Source organism: Schistocerca gregaria, chromosome 7 (assembly GCF_023897955.1).
Source record: "Schistocerca gregaria isolate iqSchGreg1 chromosome 7, iqSchGreg1.2, whole genome shotgun sequence".
NCBI lineage: Eukaryota > Metazoa > Arthropoda > Insecta > Orthoptera > Acrididae > Schistocerca > Schistocerca gregaria.
In genome coordinates this window covers 319,360,352-319,383,592 of record NC_064926.1, presented here as the reverse complement: position 1 = coordinate 319,383,592, position 23,241 = coordinate 319,360,352, and the positions used below count along the sequence as shown (strand labels likewise).

General features: G+C 38.8%; 1 protein-coding gene and 1 non-coding gene across 2 annotated transcripts in view; both read left to right on the top strand.

The window, feature by feature from the left end:
- Positions 1-14,685, top strand: part of LOC126281319 (mRNA-capping enzyme) — a 90,820-nt gene extending 76,135 nt beyond the window's left edge. Inside the window, exons 12-13 of the mRNA XM_049980167.1 lie at positions 3,408-3,598; positions 14,365-14,685. Coding sequence (XP_049836124.1) covers positions 3,408-3,598; positions 14,365-14,489 — 316 coding nt within the window. The 3' untranslated portion in view covers positions 14,490-14,685. The remainder of the gene's footprint in view (positions 1-3,407; positions 3,599-14,364) is intronic.
- On the top strand, positions 5,306-5,379 carry Trnas-cga (transfer RNA serine (anticodon CGA)). Its single transcript has one exon. It is a non-coding gene; the product is annotated as a tRNA-Ser (tRNA).
- Positions 14,686-23,241: the final 8,556 nt, after the last annotated feature.

Sequence of the window (23,241 nt, the reverse complement as noted above, 5' to 3'; positions counted from 1 at the left end):
GTACAGCCATCTGCAGGGCGAGTTGGTGACTTAATTAAAATCACTTGACGTAATGATATACTGTGGAGTAGATGTAAGTTTCCTCCACAGTGTATCATTATGTCAAGCAGTTTTAATTAAGTCACCAACTCGCCTTAGGGATGAGGGAACAGTTGTAAGCCACAATATCAGAGTAAGAAGAAGCAAAAGAAGAAGAAGAAAAAGGAGAAATACTACTGTTCGAAATCTGCACCTCAAAGATGATGCAAAGTTCTATCTTCCTGAAAAACTTATACAGTTCAGAACTTTCTGTTGGCTTCTCAGCAACAAGGTACTGAGTATTGCCATTGTAGGCAATTTGTCTGTGACAATTCATTTTGCCCAATAGCATAGTAGCACATATGCTAGTATAAAATGCCATTCCAAACTAGCAAGACTTTTTAAAAATCACTTACATGGTGTTACAGATCACTCCTTTCACAACATATACGCCTTGCCACTTTTAGGACTAGAGATTAAACAAGATTTGCAGCTGGAATTTCAGTGAGGTGACTTTTGGGAGCAATGCAGATCAATAGGGAACACAGTGCTTGCATTGTCCACCTGGAACCCTCCTTGCCAGTTATGATGATTAATGAAATCATCAGTTTGGCCAGAGTCATGTTGGCTGGCTACTGGTCACAGTAGAAATAATATGCAGAAGTGCTGCTTGCTGTGATATTGACACATCATACCCAGGTATTTGGTCCATTTATTCTGTGTGTCGGTGTTGGAGTGATGGCGTATATATTTCTCATAACACTCAGGTCATAACTTATTGACGATGTGGGAGAAATGTGACCCGTATAAACTGCTACTCGGGTTGGAACCCAACAGTGACACTACAGTTCTTATTCAAAAATGTTCTGAAGTTGACAGTGAGATAACCAGGAGCCAGTCTTTGTCTTAACGTACCACCTCTCATGGGAGGTCTTCATGAAATGTACTCTATGAGTATGAAAATATAGTTTTCTCACCTGTTGATCATAATGTCTGTTATTAAACACATTGTCCTCAAAACCTGTTGTGTGGATGAACCAGCTTCAAATGAGGTAGCTAATTGGAGCACTTTGTTGAGATAAAGATCAGTTGAACTGAGTGCTTTTGAATGTGTTTCTCTATTGAAGTGCAAAGAAAAAAATATGTCCAGATCGAGCAGTTCAGCAAAGGGTACATTCCACTTTTTACATGTGAAAATGAATTGTCAGGTTTGACCATATAGATTTGTAGGTATTATGCATGCAATTGACCATATTACTTGCCATAATGATTAAATTTCAGTCTCCTGGCTACTATATTAGTTTGCTGGCTGTAGTGCTTGGCCGGCAAATAAGATTACTGAAATTACAAGCTACTAGAATCTACTGCCGGGGATAATTCCTGTGCTGGTTCATATAATTTTCTTGGCAGGAAAAGAACAAAGCCACTGTTGCTGCTTGATTTGAAATGTAACAAAAATAATTTGCCCTTGGTTCTTCATTTTCTTTTAAACTAGGAAAGGAAGTCAGTTTTGATAGGGTTGCCTACAACTGCTGCTGGAGCTACTTTTTCCAGAGATCCATAAATTGTGGATTTATGTCTGTGAAACACTTGGGGCACCATTGAATAAGTCTATTGTTGCCAACTTGTGTGTTGCCTCCAGTACCCTACTGTTGATGTAACATTGTTTATAGAATCTATTTGCTGATCCAGTGAAGTTGTAATAACTCTGCACTTAATTCTCAAAAGGATATATTCACAAAGCAATATTTGTTCTGAACTGAAAACTGAGTAACAAACCAGAAACCTAAAGCCATTGATACATGAGCCAAAGTAATGATCCTAATCAAGTCCTTAGGGAAATGTGGCAATTTACTGTTTCCTGTATGGCACTTGATGGTAGGCTTTGTAGAATAATACCAAGTGAAAGATTGCTACATGTCCCCAGCATTTCTACAGTGCTGATGTGCTACTTCTGCTTTGCAGTAGATTTTCTCTGATCTGCTATCAGGGTCAATATACAGTGCTTCTAAAGGAAGCTCTCTTTAAAATGAAGAAACAGGGTTGGTGTGCAGTGATACTATAGGCAGTTCCCTTTACAACTGGATAAACGTACGGTGGTGCCCATGAAAAAGAGAAGGAACCTGATAGGGTTGAATTATAAGGATCAGTGGTAAACATGTTGAAACTGTCAAATCCTTACTTATCAAGGAATAATGCTATAGAGCAGTTTGAATTATGGTAAACACATGAAATAAGTAGTCATGAAAGTGAGTGGAATACTCTTTGTTAGAAGAATTCTGAGTGAGTGTTGTATATCTGTAAAGGAAACCATATATTAGATATGATTGCTCTCCAGCATTTTGAGTCCTTATCAAATAGGTGAGACAGCAGAAACACACTGCTGGCACATTAACAGTTTATTCCAGCTCATGTAAAAGTGTAACATAGGTGCTAAGGTAATTTAAGTGGGATGCTTAGAAAGAGAGTCTGCTGTTCTTGTAAAACCCTGTTGGGCAGATTTAGGGAACCATTACTAAAGGAAAAGTATGTCTGTTACGAGCTATGAGAATATGATGAGAGAAATTATAGTGAGTTCAGAGGATATAGGTAGTCATTTTTTCCCCATTCCGTACATAAATGGAAAGAGGGAAAGTCACACAGTACACACTACTGTTCACTGTACAGTATTTTGCAGAGTACACACTCCAAAAATGAAACTTGAACTTTTTGGTCACTTGTTTTTGACTGCTTGTCAGCTTGCTCTGAATGTGTTTTAGACCTTTAAGCAACTTTTGCAGCCAACTGCTTGAGAAAATTAGTTGTACATTAGACAAACAAATATTTTATATGTTTTCCTTAGAAACCAGAGAAAGATATAACAAAAGATTGTAACTGATGATCTGTGGTGGAGGTTTTAAAGTTTACAACAGTGAACTGTATATGTACATTCAGTTATCTATAGTTATTTAATATCATTACCATTTTCTGCCAAGCAACAGCAGAAAATTCCATTAATGTTAAAATTATTTACTTCCCAATTTAATAATGCAATTGGTTTTTCAATTTTCACATTAAGAATACAAAGTTTTAATGGTTCAGCACAAAAGTTTAAGTTCACATATAAGTTAGTAGAAGGGTGAAAAACAATTAGGGAACAATAGATCGCTACTCACCGTATAGAGTAGGCATTGATCACAGACAGGCACAAAGGAAAAGACTGCTAAATCAATAAAGCTTCTGAACAAAGTCCTTCTTTTGCAGTAGAAACACACACACACACACACACACACACACACACACACACAGACGGCCACTTTCTCAGGATGCTAGAAAGTGACTGCTAAGGATCAAATTGTAAAGAAAGTGTAGGCCCAAATATACTTTTGTAAATTTGTTACCTTTTTCAGAATACTACCTCGAAAAGTTGGTCAACTTTTCGTAAGTGGTCTTGATCGGCCATTTGCACCAATTAAGATCAACAAAACTCTAAAGGAATTTGATAACAAAATAATTGAATGCCGATTTCAAGATAACCAGTGGGTCTTCATGAGAGAAAGGACTGATAAGTCATTCCCCAACAGTTTTGACACAGCCAAAGGTAAGTTCATTCAGTCTAAAGAAGTAATGAGTTTTTGAAAATATGGTACTGAATTGGTTTTATCTTTACCATTATGATTGTTTTTGCCAGTAAAATAATAATCTCACAACAGTAATAGTGCTAGTGTTGCATGATTATAATCATCTCCATTTGTTATGGTGTTTTGGTATTTCGGCTAGCCTATATCAGTTATAACAAGGTTTAGTTGAAAAATGGAATTTGAGGTGCCCTGCAATTTCAGTAATTCCACAAGTAGTGTGCACCATCTATAGAGCTGTTGAAACAGATGGCTTTCCTGTACACTCACATTATGTAGTGTTGTTGTTGTTGTTGTTGTTGTGGTTGTGGTTGTGGTGGTCTTCAGTCCTGAGACTGGTTTGATACAGCTCTCCGTGCTACTCTATCCTGTTCAAGCTTCTTCATCTCCCAGTACCTATTGCAACCTACATCCTTCTGAATCTGCTTAGTGAATTCATCTCTTGGTCTCCCTCTACGATTTTTACCCTCCACGTTGCCCCCCAATACTAAATTGGTGATCCCTTGATGCCTCAGAACATGTCCTACAAACCGATCCCTTCTTCCGGTTAAGTTGTGCCACAAACTTCTCTTCTCCCCAATCCTATTCAATACTTCCTCATTAGTTATGTGATCTACCCATCTAATCTTCAGCATTCTTCTGCAGCGCCTCATTTCGAAAGCTTCTATTCTGTTCTTGCCCAAACTATTTATCGTCCATGTTTCACTTCCATACATGGCTACACTCCATACAAATACTTTCAGAAATGACTTCCTGACCCTTAAATCTATACTTGATGTTAACGAAGTTCTCTTCTTCAGAAACGCTTTCCTTGTCATTGCCAGTCTACATTTTATATCCTCTCTACTTTGACCATTATCAGTTATTTTGCTCCCCAAATAGCAAAACTGCTTTACTACTTTAAGTGTGTCATTTCCTAATGTAATTCCCTCAGCATCACCCGACTTAATTTGACTACATTCCGTTATCCTCGTTTTGCTTTTGTTGATGTTCATCTTATATCCTCCTTTCAAGACCCTGTCCATTCCATTCAACTGCTATTCCAAGTCCTTTGCTGTCTCTGACAGAATTACATAGGGCCTCTAGCCATCCCTGCTTAGCCATTTTGCACTTCCTGTCGATCTCATTTTTGAGACGTTTGTTTAGCGTATTGTGTAGGATTCTAGGACAATATACCAAAACATGGTTCAAATGGCTCTGAGCACTATGGGACTTAACATCTGAGGTCATCAGTCCCCTAGAACTTTGAACTACTTAAACCTAACAAACATAAGGACATCACACACATCCATGCAGGATTCGAACCTGCGACCATAGCGGTCACGAGGTTCCAGACTGTAACGCCTAGAACCGCTTGGCCACCCTGGCCGGCAATGATATAGACAACTGTTATCTGTTGTAAGACTTACCTCTGAAAATAATATTGACTAGTTTCACATCTCACACAGCTCAATTGAAATATCTTTCCAGTTGGCATTAATGAAGGTTCATTCGTAAATTTTGTGTTGCTTATGAATGTCGGGATATCAGTTCTACAGCCAGTACTAATTAATTAATTAATTAATTAATATATATTATAACACCATATTTCAAAAGCTTCTTTTCAGAATGAGAAGGTAGGAGACGAGGTACTGGCGGAAGTAAAGCTGTGAGGACAGGCCATGAGTCGTGCTTGGGTAGCTCAGTTGGTAGAGCAGTTGCCCGCGAAAGGCAAAGGTCCTGAGTTCGAGTCTCGGCCCGGACACAGTTTTAATCTGCCAGGAAGTTTTGCACCTTCTTTTCTTTTGTTGTGTAAACTTTTTATTGTTCAATTTTCACTTCTGTAATAAGTTACACTTCAGGCAAATACCTTAGAAAAAAGACGTGCTAAGGTTTAAATTTATATTCAGTGCTGACAAGTTTCTCTTCCTCGGAAATGATTTTCTTGCTGTTGCCAGCCACAATTTTATATCCTCTCTACCTTGGCCATAGTCAGTTATCTTGCTGCCCAATAATCAAACCCATCTACTAGTTTTAACATCTGATTCCCTCAGCTGAGGTGTTTTCATTACACGTGTTTTATAACTATACAAATCAACTGCTTTCTAAGTCCTTTTCAATCCTTGACAGAATTACAATGCAATTGTCAAACTTCAACGTTTTTATTTCTTCCTGAACTTTAATTGCGTATCAAAATTTCTATTTGCTTTCTGTCACAACTTGCTCAGTTTACAGATCAAATAACATTCGGGCTAGACTGTAAGCCTGTCTCAGTCCCTTAACTAATGCTACCATTTCATGTCCATCAACTCCTATAGCTGTACATGTGCATGGCATCTGGCTCCATGTGTTTTATCACTGCCTCTTTCAGAATTTCAATGTGTATATCCCAATGAACATTGTCAAAAGCTTTTCTTTGGTCTACGAATGCTACAAATGTAGACTTGCCTTTATTTAACCTGTCTTTTAAGGTAAGTTATGGGCACAGTATTGTTTTGTATTTTTGTGCATTTCTCCAGAAGTCAAACTGATTTCCTCTAAACAATTCATGTCAATATTTTGTAACTATGACTTATTAGTAAACTGATGGCTTGGTAGTATTCACATCTGTCAGCACCTCCCTTCTTTGAAATTGGGATTATTACAGTTTTCTAAAGTGTGAAGATATTTCACTTGTCATATATCTTTCATACCAGGTAGAACAGGTTTATCATGGCTGGCCGCCTTAAGGCTCTCAGTAACTTTGATGGAATGGCGTCCACTACAGGTGTCTTCTTTCAACTTTAGTCTTCAGTGCCCTATCAAACTCTTCTTGTAAGATATATCCCATCTAATTTTTGTCTACTTGCTCTTCCTGATCTACAATGTTATCCACAAAACTGTTTCTCCTCATATAACCCTTTTGCTTTTCTTTCTGCCTTCCCTTCTTTGCTTAGCACTGGCTTGTCATCAGAGCTTTTGATGTTTATACAGCTGCTTCTTTTTAATTTTCATGTAGATGCCATATGTATTTCCCATAAAACTACAATAATGGAAATTTCTGGAGGGAGCAATACATAAAACAAGGCAAAGGCAATCACACCCCTATAGCAGAGTGACTTGTTTGGGAGTCTGTGTGGTTGTGTGGATGAATGGTAAAAGATGTATTGATGGTAAAAGAGCGAGTGCTCTGAAAGCTGGTATGAATCTTGTTGTCGGTTATATGTTACTGTGCTCCACTTGTCAATCCTTTGTTGGTGAGTGGTTGCTTTTCCCTTATTTTATGTATTTTCCCATAGTATTGCATGTTTCTACAGCTTTGTGTTTCTTCTAGAGCCCTACCTGCTTCGACATTTTCAACTTTTTGTCAGTCTAATTTTTGAGATTTCTATGTTTCCTTTTGCTTCCTTTATTTGCTGCGTTTTTATTCTGTAAATTCAATTCAATTCAGTATCTGAAACAAAGGGAATTTTGGAATAATAATGCAGAGTGGAATAACAATAACAATTCGAGTTAGGGTAGATCGCTATGCACTACATGAACAAGGTATTAGATGTCAGACACATTTAAAAAGTGGACTGTAGGGTATCTGAGGGTGAGGACACACTTCCACATTCCTAAAAAACTTCGACACCACCTCCCCCCTTAGATTCGCCTGGCCCCCCTTCAGCCCAACAATCCACCTTTCTCAATGTTGGCTTCCACCTTACGAGTGGTTCCATCAATACCTCTGTCCACATCAAGCCTACCAACTACCAACATTACCACCATTTTTACAACTACTGCCCATTCCATACCGAAATTCCCTTCCATATAGCCGAGCCACCCATGGTTGTCGCATCTGCAGTGATGAGCAGTCCTCTCTCTCTAAATATGCCTTCATAGACTGGAATTGCTGAGCCCATTTTGTCCAGAAATGTTCTCCCTCTTGGGGTTTCGACTACCATTCATTATGCCATGAAATGAGGAATATTCTCCCCATCCTTCCCACATTGGTATGCCACAGCCCTCCCAACCTCCACAAATATCCTTTTCTATCCATGTCCCACCCCACTTCCAACCTCTTGTCTTGTTGCACATATACCTGCAAAGAAACTACTTGGAAAGCTTGTCACGTACATACTCTCTCTTCCACCTACTACAATCCTGTCACAGGCATTTCCTACACTATCAAAGGCAGGGCCACCTTCAAAAGCAACTGTCTAGTTTATCACTTTAACAACCACCCTTGTGCAGCATCCTATGTCGGCATGATCATTGACAAGCTGTCTGTTCGCTTGAACATTCTAGGTCAGACTGTGTTCGGGAGACATTTGGACCACCGAATTGCCAAACATGCCATGCAACACAATGTGGTTGACACCAGTGACTGCTTCACAGATCATGTCATCTGTATTTTTTCCACCATCACCACCAACTTTTCTGAGTAGTGCAAGTGGGAAGTCTCCCAGATACATATCCTTTACCTCCCTCTACTTCTCTCCTCTCCCATTTTTACCCTTCAACACTGCTCTCCTGATGCTGCACCTAGCAGCATGCCATCCTGACCTGGCCATATGTCTGCACACTGCCACCAGCACAACTGCAGCATAGTTTCCTACCTTGCTGCAGTTTCCTCAGTTTTAATTTGCTGTCCATAATGAATAAATTATTGCCAGAGTCGACATCTGCCGCCGGAAATGTTTTGCAATTAAAAATCTCTGCCTTACCATTATGTAACTGTATAAAAAAGCAAATTTCAGCCAAGAAAACTAGTAAAGTATGAAACAGAACTGCTGATGATTATTTACTTTCAGGAGCTGAAGTATGTAGTGATGCCAAGAGAGACACATAGAAGTCATGACACTATCATAGATTTAGGGGATGTTAGTTCCTTCCTCGGAGTCAAGAGGAGGACAGGTCAGGGGAAATTCAAAAGGAAGAGCAGGTAACTCAGACCCCAAAATGAGAGGGACAAAGGTAGAACGTTTACCATGTTGCTAACATTATATGGCCAGAAAGTCAGTCATACAAACTGTTGCACCTGCAACTACTTAAAAGACGAGTACCCTTATTAAGGAACAATATGTTATGTTGCCTTTCCACAGATACCCCTCCATTAGATTGCCCTGGCAATTTGGCTATCTGTATCATTGAGACAGGAAAGTAGTCCATCTTGGCATAATCCGGGTTTGGTGGGTGGAAGGCAGGAGGCTATTCGCACCTTATGCTGCCTAAATTTAATCAAGTAAATTTTAAAAAAAGCTGCTGTTTTTAAGGAAAAAAGTACAATCTGCTGCCTCCTCATAGTTGCATCTCCTTTTTGTAGCTTAATATTTACTAATTTACATTGCTATCTTTTGAAGAAAGTAGTTACTCAGATCTGCAAATAATTAGTCTTTTTTATAATACATTACTACTTGTCATGCAGATAATAGAACTTACCAATCCTTGAATCTCATCGATACAATCAAAGATCAGATCACAATGTACCCAACAAAATTTTACAACTTGATGCATATGCCTCTCTAATGCATAGAATCTGTATTCTGAACTTGAGCTGATTAGATTGGTATCAAATTACATTTTTGACATATTTTGGTGAGGCAGTTATACTTGTGATACTGTGTTCTTTAATGTGATTAACAGTTATATGCTTCTCTTTATATAAACATATTTTCCATCATTATGGCATCCTCCATGAGGACATTGATTTATTTCCTCTTAAAATATAGTAGTAAAAATTGTGTGATGGAATATGTGGATATTTGGTTATTGCTACCATTTATGCTTTCCCCCCATCCCAGCACAGATCTATAATACACACATCAAAAAACGTTTTGCATCACCTCAATTCCGAGAGTTCCAGAACCTGTACAGAAAATTGTAATAGAGATCAACATAAACATCATTTCCACCATTTTTATTGCTCATGGAAACCACACATTGCATGTTGTACCACCATACAGTGAGACCTTCAGAGGTGGTGGCCCAGATTGCTGTACACTCTGGTACCTCTAATACCCAGTAACACATCCTCTTGCATTGACGCATGCCTGTATTCGTCGTGGCGTACTATCCACAAGTTCATCAAGGCATTGTTGGTCCAGATTGTCCCACTCCTCAACGGTGATTCAGCGTAGACCCCTCAGAATGGTTGGTGGGTCACGTCGTCCGTAAACAGCCCTTTTCAATCTATCCCAGGCATGCAAATACTCTTCTCGGGTTTGCCGTCGGATTGTATTGTGTAACTCGCACAATATTTCGTCGATGCAACTGCTCGACATCATCAGGTGGTGGTAGCTGCTGTTATCACTGCTGCAAGGTGCTGATGATGATGATCGCACAGCGGCGCCGGAATTTATCGTGCCGGGAGCAGGCAATACGCGTGCGTGGGAAGACGCTCGTAGTTGGAGGAAAGCGGCGCTCTTGGTGCCCCCTGCTGGGAGCCGCAGAAAGGCCATCCGCGCGTGCGCTGTGGGCAATGACTGTGCTGCCGGCTCCCAGCAGGGGGCACCAGGAGCGCCGCTTTCCTCCAACTACGAGCGTCTTCCCGCGCATGCGTATTGCCTGCTCCCGGCATGATAAAGTCCGTCGCCGCCATGCGATTATCATCAGTAGCACCTTGCAGCAGTGATAACAGCAGCTACCACCACCTGATGATGTCGAGCAGTTGCATCGACTAAATATTGTGCGAGTTACACAATACAATCCGGCGGCAAACCCAAGAAGAGTATTTGCAGCAGATCCGTTGGGAAAGCATGAAAAGTCATATCCCAGGCATGTTCGATGGTTTCATGTCTGGAGAATATGCTGGCCACTCTAGTCGAGTGATGTCATTATTCTGAAGGAAGTCATTCACAAGATGTGCACGGTGGGGGTGTGAATTGTCGTCCATGAAGACGAATGCTTCGCCAATATGCTGCCAATATGATTGCACTATCAGTCTGAGGATGGCATTCACGTATCGTACAGCCATTACTGCACCATCCATGACCACCAGTGGCATATGTCGGCCCCACATAATGCCACCCCAAAACAGCAGGGAACCTCCACCTTGGTGCACTCGCTGGACAGTGAGTCTAAGGCGTTCAGCCCGACTGGGTTGCCTCCAAGCACATCTCCGACGATTGTCTGGTTGAAGGCATATGTGACACTCATTGGTGAAGAGAACGTGATGCCAATCCTGAACAGTCCACTCAGCATGTTTTTGGGCCCCTCTCTACTGCGCTGCATGGTGTCGTGATTGCAAAGATGGACCTTGCCATGGATGTCGGGAGTGAAGTTGCTTATCTTGCGCACAGTTTGAGTCATAACACGATGTCCTGTGGCTGCACGAAAAGCATTATTCAAAATGGTGGCATTGCTGTCAGGATTCCTGTGAGCCATAATCCGTAGGCAGCAGCCATCTACTGCAGTAGTAGCCCTAAGGCAGCCAGAGCGAGGCACGTCATCGACAGTTCCTGCCTCTCTGTATCTCCTCCATGTCCAAACAACATTGCTGGTTCACTCTGAGACACCTGGACACTTCCCTTGTTGAGAGCCCTTCCTGGTATGAAGTAACAATACAGACAAGATCGAACTGCAGTATTGACCGTCTTGGCATGGTTGAACTACAGACAACGTGAGCCGTGTACCTCCTTCTTGGTGGAATGACTGATCAGCTGGCAGACCCCCTGTATCTAATAGGTGCTGCTCATGCATGGTTGTTTACATCTTTGGGCAGGTTTAGTGACATCCCTGAACAGTAAAAGGGTCTGTGATGTGATATCCACAGTCAACTTCTATCTTCAGGAGGTTTGGGAACCGGGGTGATGCAAAACTTTTTTGATGTGTGTAAATACGGCAACCCATCCATGCTACAAATAAGCTCAGATAAAATTATATGTAAATTGTAACTCCATAAAAATGTATGTTGAGCCAAGAAAACCTTATCATATGTCAACTTTGACAAATTGAATTTGCTAAGAGCTCAGTAGTATGGTTTTCAGGTTTCCTGATATATTTTGTTGCATTTTTTTGTGTCATACACTTACATTTTTGTCACACTCATTCATAGATTTTTAGCTGTGTTTGACAGCACAGTTTCCAGGTTACCATACTGCACTTTGCATTATAATGCCACTGGTGACAGTTTGTTTTGTCATTGATGAGCTTTTTCTGTGTGTAATTACTTTTTTGTTCTGTTAACAACTGATACTGGGCGTTGGTGTGCTTTAGGACATGGAGATCACTTTCTATCCAGTTATCTTGGTGATCAGGGATTCAATTGCCTGCTTCCAGTGGTCTCATTTCATTCCCACATATTTTTTATCAGTTCACAACATCGAAAAAGAACTGATCACAGAAGTGTTCCCGAATATTTTTGCAAATTACAGAAACCTTGTTTGGTCCACGAACAAGCCATTTTGGTAGCAAAAAATAAGAACATAGACAATGTGAACATAAAAATTCAAAGTCAGATCTCTGGCTAATTGCAGTCATTTAATTCGATCGATTCTATTACTGATCCAGATGAAGTCATCAGTTAGCCAATCAAATTCCTAAATACATTGGATTTGCCAGGAATCCCACGGAACAGTTTGCAGCTGTGGGTCGGCTCAGTGAAAAACGTGCTACACAATCTCAACCAACCGAAACTAAGTAATGGAACAAGACTCCTTAAGAATCTGGTAAACAATGTGATTGAAGCAATGATAACGATAGGAAAGTTCGAAAATGAAGTTGTTGTTCTGATTTCAAGAATACCACTGATTTCAACTGACTTGCTGTTTCAGTTTAAGCATGTCCAATTTCTAGTTTGCCTTGCATTCGCAATAATGATTGATAAGTCGCAAGGCTAATCATTGGCAGTGTGTGTGGAATAAATCTTAAATTGGCATGTTTTTCCCATGGGCAGTTGTATGTGATGTGCCCAAGGGTCATTGAACCATTGTATGGAATAAATCTTAAATTGGCATGTTTTTCCCATGGGCAGTTGTGTGTGACGTGCCCAAGGGTCATTGTACGACCTGCACTGTTCATTTTCTCTCCGGAAGTAAAGACAAAGAAATATTGTTCATCACTAAGCATTGTGATGGCCACATTAAAGAGACAAACAAATTATTGTCAAAACAATGAATTCCAATTTATTTCATTTCAATAAATTCGTGCTCTTACTGAAATTGTGTTGTTTCAATTCACACAAATTCAAGGAAACATTCGGTTAAATGAATACCTTCTTGGCTGACACACTGACGGACTGACTGTGCACAGTCTAAACCACTTGATGCATAGACATCTTATAAAGTAAACACTTTCTGTTAAACCATCTGTGAGAAAGAACACCCTAAGCTGTGCTTTGAAAATATGCAGTTTTGTTTTCCTTTTGAGTCATTTTTCGGCTAACTTTATAATCCCACTTGTTTGTAGATTAAAACCATGTAAAAAACTGTCATTTAAGCTACTACCCTCATGGATCTAGCAGCTGGAGAGGTCTCTCTCATACCTCATGTGCTAATGGTTCCAACCGATTTACCCATTCATTTTGACTTCCTTTCCCAATCAAGGTTACATTTTCAATAACAGTAAATAAGATCAGAGAAAGGGGGGAGCAGGAGAGGGACAGCGAAGGGGGAAGAAAGTGGATTTAAAGAAGGGGAAGGAGGACGTGGACAGAGAGATGAGGGAGCAGGAGATGGCTAGAGAGACTGTGGGCCAAGAGATTAACGTGAAGCAGAAGATGGACAGAGGGAAGAGGAGAGGGGTATGGGCAGGAGAACAGAAGGAGATAGGACTTATATCCAATTCCTATACATATTTAGCAATTGTGAATCATTGTCAGGTTTGTTCATCTTTGTCAGGATGTTTCTCACTCCATGGGTAACTTTGTTGTTAAATGACAGTGTGTGCCATGTTTTATGGGCTGTTGTATAATAATTAAAGTCATAGAGCACATTGTGTGTGTGCTGTGTCTGATGAGTGTTTGTTACAGTTCAGCTTGTATACCGAGTCTGATTTGTAATCATTTTTGCTGCAATTGTTTGATTATGACCTGGCCTTGTGTGTAGCTGCATATCTGAAACTTTCCTGATTCTGTATTGTGGGCTAATTAGATCTCTTGTTGAAGACTTCGCTAGTTTTCTCTATTTGCAGAATTGACATTTCTTGTCTTATGTTATCTGACCACAGCTGTTTACACAAATATCAACACAGGCAACGTGAAATACATTTCATCATTGAAACTGAAACAAACAAGAAACTAATCTTCTCAGATCTCACTGTAGAAGACAAAAACTTGTCTCCATTTTTATGACTTCTATTTTATCCTAACTCGAATACACATTTTTCCATCCAAACTTGCTGTCTTCATTATGTCACTGCATGCCATTTAATTGCATTCTTAATTCTCTTTTTGATGATTCTTTTGTTATACACTCTACATGTTCCCATATTATGTGTTTAACATTAATTAGTGTGTATGACACTTCAGCTACATAATGTGAGTGATTTCATTTAGTACATCCATTATTTGTATTTCACAAAAAACAAATTGGACTCTTATACTGAACTGTTACGTAAGCAGTTTATTCAGAGAGAGAATTCTTATGCTGCAAGATTAGGTCATTCATTACACGCATGTATTTTATCATTTATGGATCTCCTTATAAATTCTTTGGTCTCAAAAATTAATTGAAACTATATATTAATAAAAGTAGATATTTTTGTATCTCAGTTTTTTAGTTAAGTTTACTGTTAAGAACAAAATCTGTATGATAATTTACGCAGCGATTAAAACAAATTGTTGTTTCAGCTGTGTGCAATAGTATACGTGATCCAGTTACAAGTGAAAAGCTTCTGGACTTCATTGAACATCATCGATTTGGTGTCAATGATCAGGATTTGATGCCACCACCCAGCAAAGTGATGAGGAGATGAGGAATAAAGACAGAAAAATATAAATAAATTATTGTATTTTTCTATGAAATACATCTGTTCAGCCAGTAAGCTGGAGATGTTCAAGAGCACTTGTTACTGTATCAGTAAGTGCAGTATTTCAGATGCAGCAATAGCCTTGTGCTGCTGTAGATCTAACTGATTGTTTAAAAAATAAATGATGAATTTTTTCATAAAACTTGTTCTAACCAATTATTATGGGTTTAAATATTTGTATATCCAAGTGTAATTGATAAACAGTCTAATACTGGATGTGAATGAGGAAATATCAAATATTTCAGTGTCACAAGCTTTGGATTAAATCATAATTCAGTGAATCAAATGAAAGGAGATAATCATGAGAGTAATACAATGCTTAAATAAAACAAAAAGTGGTATGTAGTGTTTTGAATTCTGCATTACAACTATATTTTACCTAGCTGGTACACTGTCTTTTATAAATCATGGAACCAAAAACATTGATCATGCGGAAGAAGTTGTGCGCGCGCACACACACACACACACGCACTCTCTCTCTCTCTCTCTCTCTCTCTCTCTCTCTCTCTCTCTCTCTCTCCCTCTCCCCCCAAGTCTTTTCTGAAACATAGGTGTATGTAGTGATTCTCACATTCAGCAGCTTATAACTTGTTTCAAATCATAATCCATTTAACTGAGTCTTCATTTAGGGGGAAACAAGGAAAGTAATTCGAGGGATGAACAGAGCTAGAGAGAAATTTATTAGTAAATCTTTCTGATCAATACGTTCGACAGTTGCCCAAATGGAAATATCAACTACCAGGTCTTAATCCTAGATATGGCTTAACGTTCTTTGTTTGGAAACCACTCACCGAGCGGGCGGCAGGAGAACACACACATATAAAGATTAAGGAAATTTGCAAACTTTTTGAGCTAGTGATTCCTTGTGCCAGAAGGGTTGGAGTGGAAGGAAGAGGAATGAATAAAAGGGGCTGGTTAGATTTAGGAAAAGGGAAAAGTTTGGGAAAGTCACCTAGAACCCTGGGTCATGGGGACTCACCGGATGTGATGGGAAGGAAACACTGATTGTTGGGGATTGCATCAGACAAAATTTGAAAACTGTACAAGATTCACCAGTCATTGTGTTACCCTTTGCAAGATAAACAATAAGAAACAATTTGGTGTGGTTCGTATTGAGGTGATACAATATGGGATAAGATTCATAGCAAGAGAGAGATTAATGACAAAACATAGTGTAGTTAATAGGAGTGGAAAGCTAGAGGCAGGGGTGATCAGTCTTTCCCTCTCATCCCATCTGGTAAGTCACCTGTGGTTCTGGGCAACTTTTCCAAACTCTCCCAAATCCCAAAACCTCATCAGTCCTGTTTCTTTGTCCATCTTCCTTCCCCTTAATCCCTTCTCCCAGGATGAGCCACTGGCTCCGAAAGCTTGCAAATTTAAATACCTTTATATGTTTTTTCTCCTGCTGCTGCTTGGTGAATATATTTTTTACCTTTTCAGTTACACTATATTATCAGTGAAACTGATATCCATAAAGTCCTCACATTTTTTATCACAGTCTCCTGGTAGGTCTATGTTTTTCCAGGAAGTAAATTCCATCCCTGAATTGTGATTATTAAAAACAAGATTATACACATCATAAAAAGCTTAAAATATGCAAGATCAAATAATTGAAGAACATGGTGGTTACTGCATGCATTATATCTCAAAGTCTAACTTGTGCATATCAGTTACGAGGAAGAGGGCTGTCCAAGGAAAAAATTGGTACATTTAGAACACTGGTATCATTTTTTCTGAATACTTTCTGGTAGATGTTAGGAAGGTGGCCTTTCTGGGATTATTTTCTAAAAATTTAGAAAATGGGAACGCATACCATGTTGCAAGAATTGTTCCTTTTTTGCTATTATTGTCAGTAACAAGCAGATGCGACAGTGAGTTGCTGCAAAACCACCGATATGTACAGGACCAACTTTGAGATATATTGCATGCAGAGGGCCACACTCAAAAACTCCATAATATTTTATTTGAAAAAACAACCTACAATCATGAATTTTTTTGAACAGCATTAACTTTTAATTAATGCTACTTTGATCACTCAAAACATTTTTATAAGCAAAAAAGGACCATTGTACAACAACTGAGGTAGCTGAGCAGTATTTGAATTTGGGTGCTATGTTGGCACTTATTGTTTCTGATAAAAGTTCACCTATCCCATTAGTAAAACTATCAATATTGCACAAGAATTCAAAGCCTGGATTGTTGTTGTTGTTTAAAATGTTTTCAATGTTTTCTTGGATATACCTTTGGCAATGAGGAGTTCACTAGAATAATGTTATTCATTAACTGAATAGATTCATTCAATGCCAAACCTCAAGTTTCCAGCATTTTAATACCAGAATCATTAAAAGCTTCCTTGCACTGGCAAACTGCCAAAGCCTTTGCACTATCGAAGTCGTTTACTACCCTTATAATGGCCTCAAAATGTTCATTGTAAAACAACACAGCTTCTACCTACGTACCCCAACAAGTTACCACTGGTTCAGGAGATAAAAACACATTTGGTAGTTTTTCTTTGTAGTTCTTGATGCGAGCACGAGCCTTTAGAAACACTTTATTTGTGGATGAAATCAGTTTGTTTAAATTCACAAATGTGAAACATACTTCTTGAGCAAGAAGGTCACATGAATCAAATTGGGATAAAATACTCGGAGGGCTTTTCCTGCCTTGATCATATAGGGAGCAGAATCTGAAATAAACAAAAACACCCTTATTCACAAATCTGGCGAACATAGAATGATTTACTTTTCCAAGTTCTTTGCAGATCGCTAAATAGGAAGGAGGCTCTTCTTTTAAAGCATCAACAATTAAATTTGCAATGTAACAGCCACAGTGTCTGTAGTTTCATCAACTGAAATCCAGATAATGCTGTCCTTGAGTTAAATCTAGATAATGCTGTCCTTGAGTTCATTGTGTATTTCTTCCAGAACATTTACGTAAATTGTCGATATGTAATTTTTACGCAATGTTGATTCATCTGGTATATTTTGATTTAAGCAATATTTGCGCAGGAAACCTTTGAGGATAGGTTTTATAAGTTTGAGAAGTGAAATATTGCTTGCAATGAATGTTTCACATAGATCCATGTTAAACCGAATTTTTTGGTTATCTTTGGGCAAATCCCTGCTACTGCAACTTGCTGTTGACATAAGTTGTTGCCGTGGTGCTTTCTTCTGCATTCTTGGGATATGATGAGTTGTCTTAATGCGCTGGTCTATTTGTTGCACGAAACATTTTTCTCACAAACTCGACAATATAAAACAATTCCATCATGTGTAAATGTTCCAGGATGGTCAGCTATCCACAAAACGATGTTTCTTTTTTCAGGCAGCATTATGCACAACATGTTGCACATTACACGTCATAAACATATTCAACTGTGTACAAGTAAATAGAAAGCTGAACTGAAACAATGGACATGTGACTAAAAGCTTGTGTAGTTCAATTTCATTGTTGTCAAAGTATACGGTATGACAGCAGACGGGATTATCCGGGGGCACGGGTGCAAGAGCATTGACTCTGTCTGCCTGTGCCTGTTCCTGCTCCTCTTCTGTAATGATTTCGCTCAGCAGTAGCCTCTTGGGTTGTGATTGCACGCAGTTCTAGGTCACGGTCAATCTTTGAGACATCAAAATTAAATCAGGCTAGAGACAGCTGTCTAAGTTTTTAAAATATTGTAAATATAGAGCAAAAATATGCATCGTGACTAGTTTTTAGTTAAAATATGAAATAACCGGTGAAAAGGAGACAAATACGCAAATGAATATGCAAAATGCAAATGCATATAATCCGGTCTCTAGTGATTATATATGATCTGCACAATACTTAACTTCAGATGACACAATTTCTATTGGATTCAAAGAGTGTTTTGTACGTGGAAATATCTAAAAGTCTGAAACTGCCAAATATGATGAATAAGACTAATGTCCGAAATTTGTACTTCTGATCCCTCAGTGTGTCCATTGCTGAAGCATCTTTATTAGCAGGCATACCATGCTACAGGATTTGATCCTTTCTTTTTTCAATCCGGGTATCTTGTGATGTATTTTTCATGCAGTTGGCCCAAAAACTGTACAATATTCATCAATTATTGTGTTACCCTTTGATAGATAAACAATAAGAAACAATTTGGCACAGTTTACATTGAGATGATATGATGTGTGATAACATTCTTTGCAATAAAGATCGTATGATGCAATACTTGCATTCACACTTGGTTGATATGATGTGCGGTAGGATACGCGATGTAGTCTTCATTATGACAAACAAGATAGCATGAATAACAATTCTGTCCCAGTCGCAATCATGAGCTCTTCTTAAGAGGACGATATTGTGGCTTATCAATATATAAAGCCCAAGCAACTGAAAAAGAAAAGAAATTACTGGTGCTCCTGTACAATGCAGTTAATATCAAACATAGTGTGCCTGTGGTTTCTCATGAGCTCTCTCAACATGAACACAAATTGGACAAATTCTGTAGAATGAGTTCAGACAATTTCCACTTTCTTTTTAGCAACTAATATCTACTGCTCTGACAAAGCAAGACACAAATTTTCGACTTCCTATTTTTTCTGCTGAGAAGCTACTCATCGTGACAAGGTAAGTTGGTGAAAGTGTGTGAATTATATTACAAATTCCCAGCACAGAAAGAAATGCACAGGTCAGGATATATTTCCAGCTTGAAAGCACACATTTGAGTGAAAGCTTCGGCTCGTATCAGCCTTTCTAAGCCATATTCTCTTGGAAACTCCAAGAAGGAATATCAGCAATATAAGAAAAGACAGATTGCTACTTACCATAAAAAAGACAAGTCAAGTTGCAGATAGGCACAATTAAAAGACGCTCTTGTGAAGCTTTCGGCCACAGCCTTTGTCAGTAAATGGCACACACACTTAAGCAAGTACACCTCACATATATACGAGATCAGCAGCTCCAACATCTCACCCCGAGATACTGGAGTTGGTAGTTGTGTGTGTTTTTCACTGATGAAGGTGTGGCTGAAAGCTTTACGTAGTGCCTTTTAATTGTGCCTGTCTGCAACTTGACATGTCTTCTTTATGGTAAGTAGCAATTTGTTTTTTCCTACGTTGTTCATATTCTCTTGGGTTATTCTATACAACTTTATTATAATTTTTACAACATCAAGGCATCCAATGACTAAAACTCAAACTGTAGCATCATCTGTTCATGAAAGCAGCTGTATACAACTTTTATTCGAAACTGTGTGTTCAAATGCACTGAAACTGGGGCTTGCAAGTTTTATATCTGGAATTAATATTTCCAGACCCTTAAGTAGAGATTCCTCCATTTTACTTTCAAAAGAAGTAATTTTTAGAATACAATTAACATTTTACAATCATCAATCAAAGCCATAGTGCTGTTACCTGAATAAAAAACTGCAACTATGCACATAATGAGTTAAAAATGATGGTACAGATTCCACATGTTTCTTTCATTTCCATTATAATCTCCTTCACACCAAGCTGCTCACATGCGCCCTCAAATATGACAAAATAATTGCATTCAGGGACAAGCTCCATTTGTTTGCAGCTCGCTACGTGAAATCTTACTTTTTCAAAAGCCTTCCATCACTACAATTACCTCTAGACTCATGTTCGTGGCTTATCAACAAGATATTGTGTGACTCCATTTGTCTTTCCAGACCAGCTTTAAAGACCTACATAACCTAGAAAATGAATTCAAATTATTTAGCACACAATTTTTCTGCTGCACCTGATACTGATCCTTTGGAATGCAGTAAAACTGCACTCTGCTGAAAGACAGATGTTACAACAACAGTTTGTTAAGATAGTTCATGCAGGAGAGTTTCCAAAGCTACACAGTAATGTAGTTGCGATTATTTCTAGATTTGGCTCAACATATTGCAGTGAACAAGTGTTTTCCATTATGAACAGGATAAAAACTGCAGGAAGGTCCCAACACTGAAGAGCATTCTGTGACATGCACCAGCAATGGGTCTCACTCCAAATATTTCATCCCAAAGACATGTCTTATTTTGCAAATATAATAAAATATTACTATATTTCACTTAAACTGAATTTCTCTGTTACACACATCATGCTACAATTCTTCACTTGGTCATAGTCTGCTCATTCAGATTTATTATATGCACTGTTGACATGCGACCCGTTTTCCAATCCCTGTGTGTGTAACTGTCTCCTTTACTACGTTCACAATTTGTGCACCCCAGCCCAGCAGGTATGGCTGTGCCCGTGGGCACCCAGCTGTCTGTCACCAAGCACAACAGCTGAAACAGCCTTTGCTAAGACATGGCTAGTCCAATTTTTCTCCAATATCCTGCAAACAGGATCCATGCTACGACTTATGAAGATCATTGAAATCTTAAAACCAGGTAACCTATAATAAACCTCAAAGTTATTGTTCTATTGCCATTCTGAGTATGATGTACAAATTACTTGAAAGACTGCTGTATAACGGAATACATATCAAGGTACTTGGAAAGATTCTTGTTGAACAGCCAGATTCCAACCAAATTGTAGTTGTGCATGTAAATTACTTACATAGAAGTTGGCTTCCAGAAACAACTAAAGACTACTTCTGTATTTATTGACCTGTCTACAGCTTATGATACTTTGTGAAGGCAGGTGTTATCTAGCAGCTGTCCCATGTAAATATCCTGCAGAAAAATAAATGTCTTCTTAACAATATACTGCCTGATAGACCATTTCAGGCAATTACAGACAACACCATTAGTCAGTAGAGCATACTCAGAAGCATAAAGCAATGGGTAGTTCGGTAATGAAGGAGAAGGCGGGGGAGGGGGTGAGAGAAAGAAGCTAAAAGTTGTTAAGCAAGACCACGACCTACATATCAGATGATTCAAAAAGAAAGAACAGATGTTAATTATTTATTACAAAGAAATACATTGATGGCAAGTACATTACAAGACAAATCATTTTTGTGTGTTGGAATTTGGACAAAGTCAATCAAATGTTCATATGCAAAGTGCATTCAGCCATTGATTCAGCAAGAAGCCACCTCTGCACAACCTGACAAATCTTGGAAACTGGCTGCATCTACACTGGGCGGCCACACACATTCGATGACAATGTTGAGCATATCTGAGATGCTTCATACAGAGCCCTCGGGAGTCTATATGATAGGCAAGCCAGGAACTTCAATGTCATCAACCAATGTTGAGGTGTTCTGAAATGATACGTCAATATGAAGCCTTACAAGTTGCAGATACTGCAGTAATTGTGTCCCGGTGACCATAACAGAAGGTATGAATTTTGCATTTTAGTTCTTTTCTGGATGACTTCTCTTTTGGTACAAATCGATGTTTCATCTACCAGGTAAAGTAGACCACCCTAATGTAAGAATTTGGGGGACACAAAATCCTGTTGTCATCATCGAACGTGAAGGAGACTCACTGAAACTGAATGTGTTTTGTGCCACTTATGCTCACAAAGTTTATGGATCTTCCTATTTTTGGAGGAAACTGTAACAGGAATGTCACACCTACACAAGCTGCAAAATAGGTTGTATCTTTATCTTAATGAAGATTCAAATGATTTCATTTTTATGCATGATGGTGTCCCATCTTACTTTCATCTTGAGGTACGGTGTTATCTAACAACTCCACACAACAATACAATACTGGATTGGACAAGATGATCTTGTTCATTGCTTCTGACACCCCCCCCCCCCCCCCCCCCCCCCCAGATTACCACCAGCCTTTCTTTTCTGTGGGGGAACATAAAAGATGGAGTCTTTGTCCCAACTATGGCAGCTACTCTTAAAGAGCTGAGAAATCGAATTGTTGAAGCTGTCAGTTCAATAAAAAGGCACTTGTTGATCTGTTAATGGAATAAAATGGACTACCATTTCAACGTTCCTCTAGCAATGTGTGGTACAGTGTCTGTGTCAATATAAAACTTGGAACTTTCCTCTATCCAGTGACATACGAAATGTGTTTCGTTCATTCTTTTCAAATCACCCTCTACAATAACAAAGTTTACACAAATGGTTTTACCACTTATGCATAAGGTAGTGTGTCATGGAGAGCTGCAGCATACGAGCTTTTGAACTGAAGGAGACGATGACAACAACAAAAAACCAGAAATAACTTCGTCGGATTTAATCTCCTGCACTGTGGTGCATGGAACATTTTAATCAGAATCTTTTATCATACAAACCTTAAAAGACAGTTTCAACACATATTGATAATTTAGAAGCACAATAATGAAAATATCTGCAAACTATGCATCACAGTCAATAGTTGGATGGTGGTGTAATGAAATTTACATTATCACTATAGTTGATATAAATGACTCTCGGATAGCTGTACTCTTGTGGAATTGTTAGATGAGAATTGCGTGGTATGTAAAACAAAATATGAAAATTCTGCATGTAAGATAAACTGATCAGTGGACAGACTCCCACTTACTTTACAAGAGAATGTACAAATCAGCATCCAAGGACAGGCATCTGAAGATGATTGTCACTCAGGAATTTCTGTTCTTTGGCTCTTATCAGTATGAAACTGACTAAGGTGAGGAAAGAAATCAGAGTTTATCAGCATTGTCAGTTTATATGACATCACTTCATTCATCTTACATATTCTCAGAATATGAGATCTTTTGTCATGAAAAAGCAAAATATGTTATGATAACATAGGCTTTCCCGGCGTAATAAGTCTTGAAAGTCTCTTCAGGTT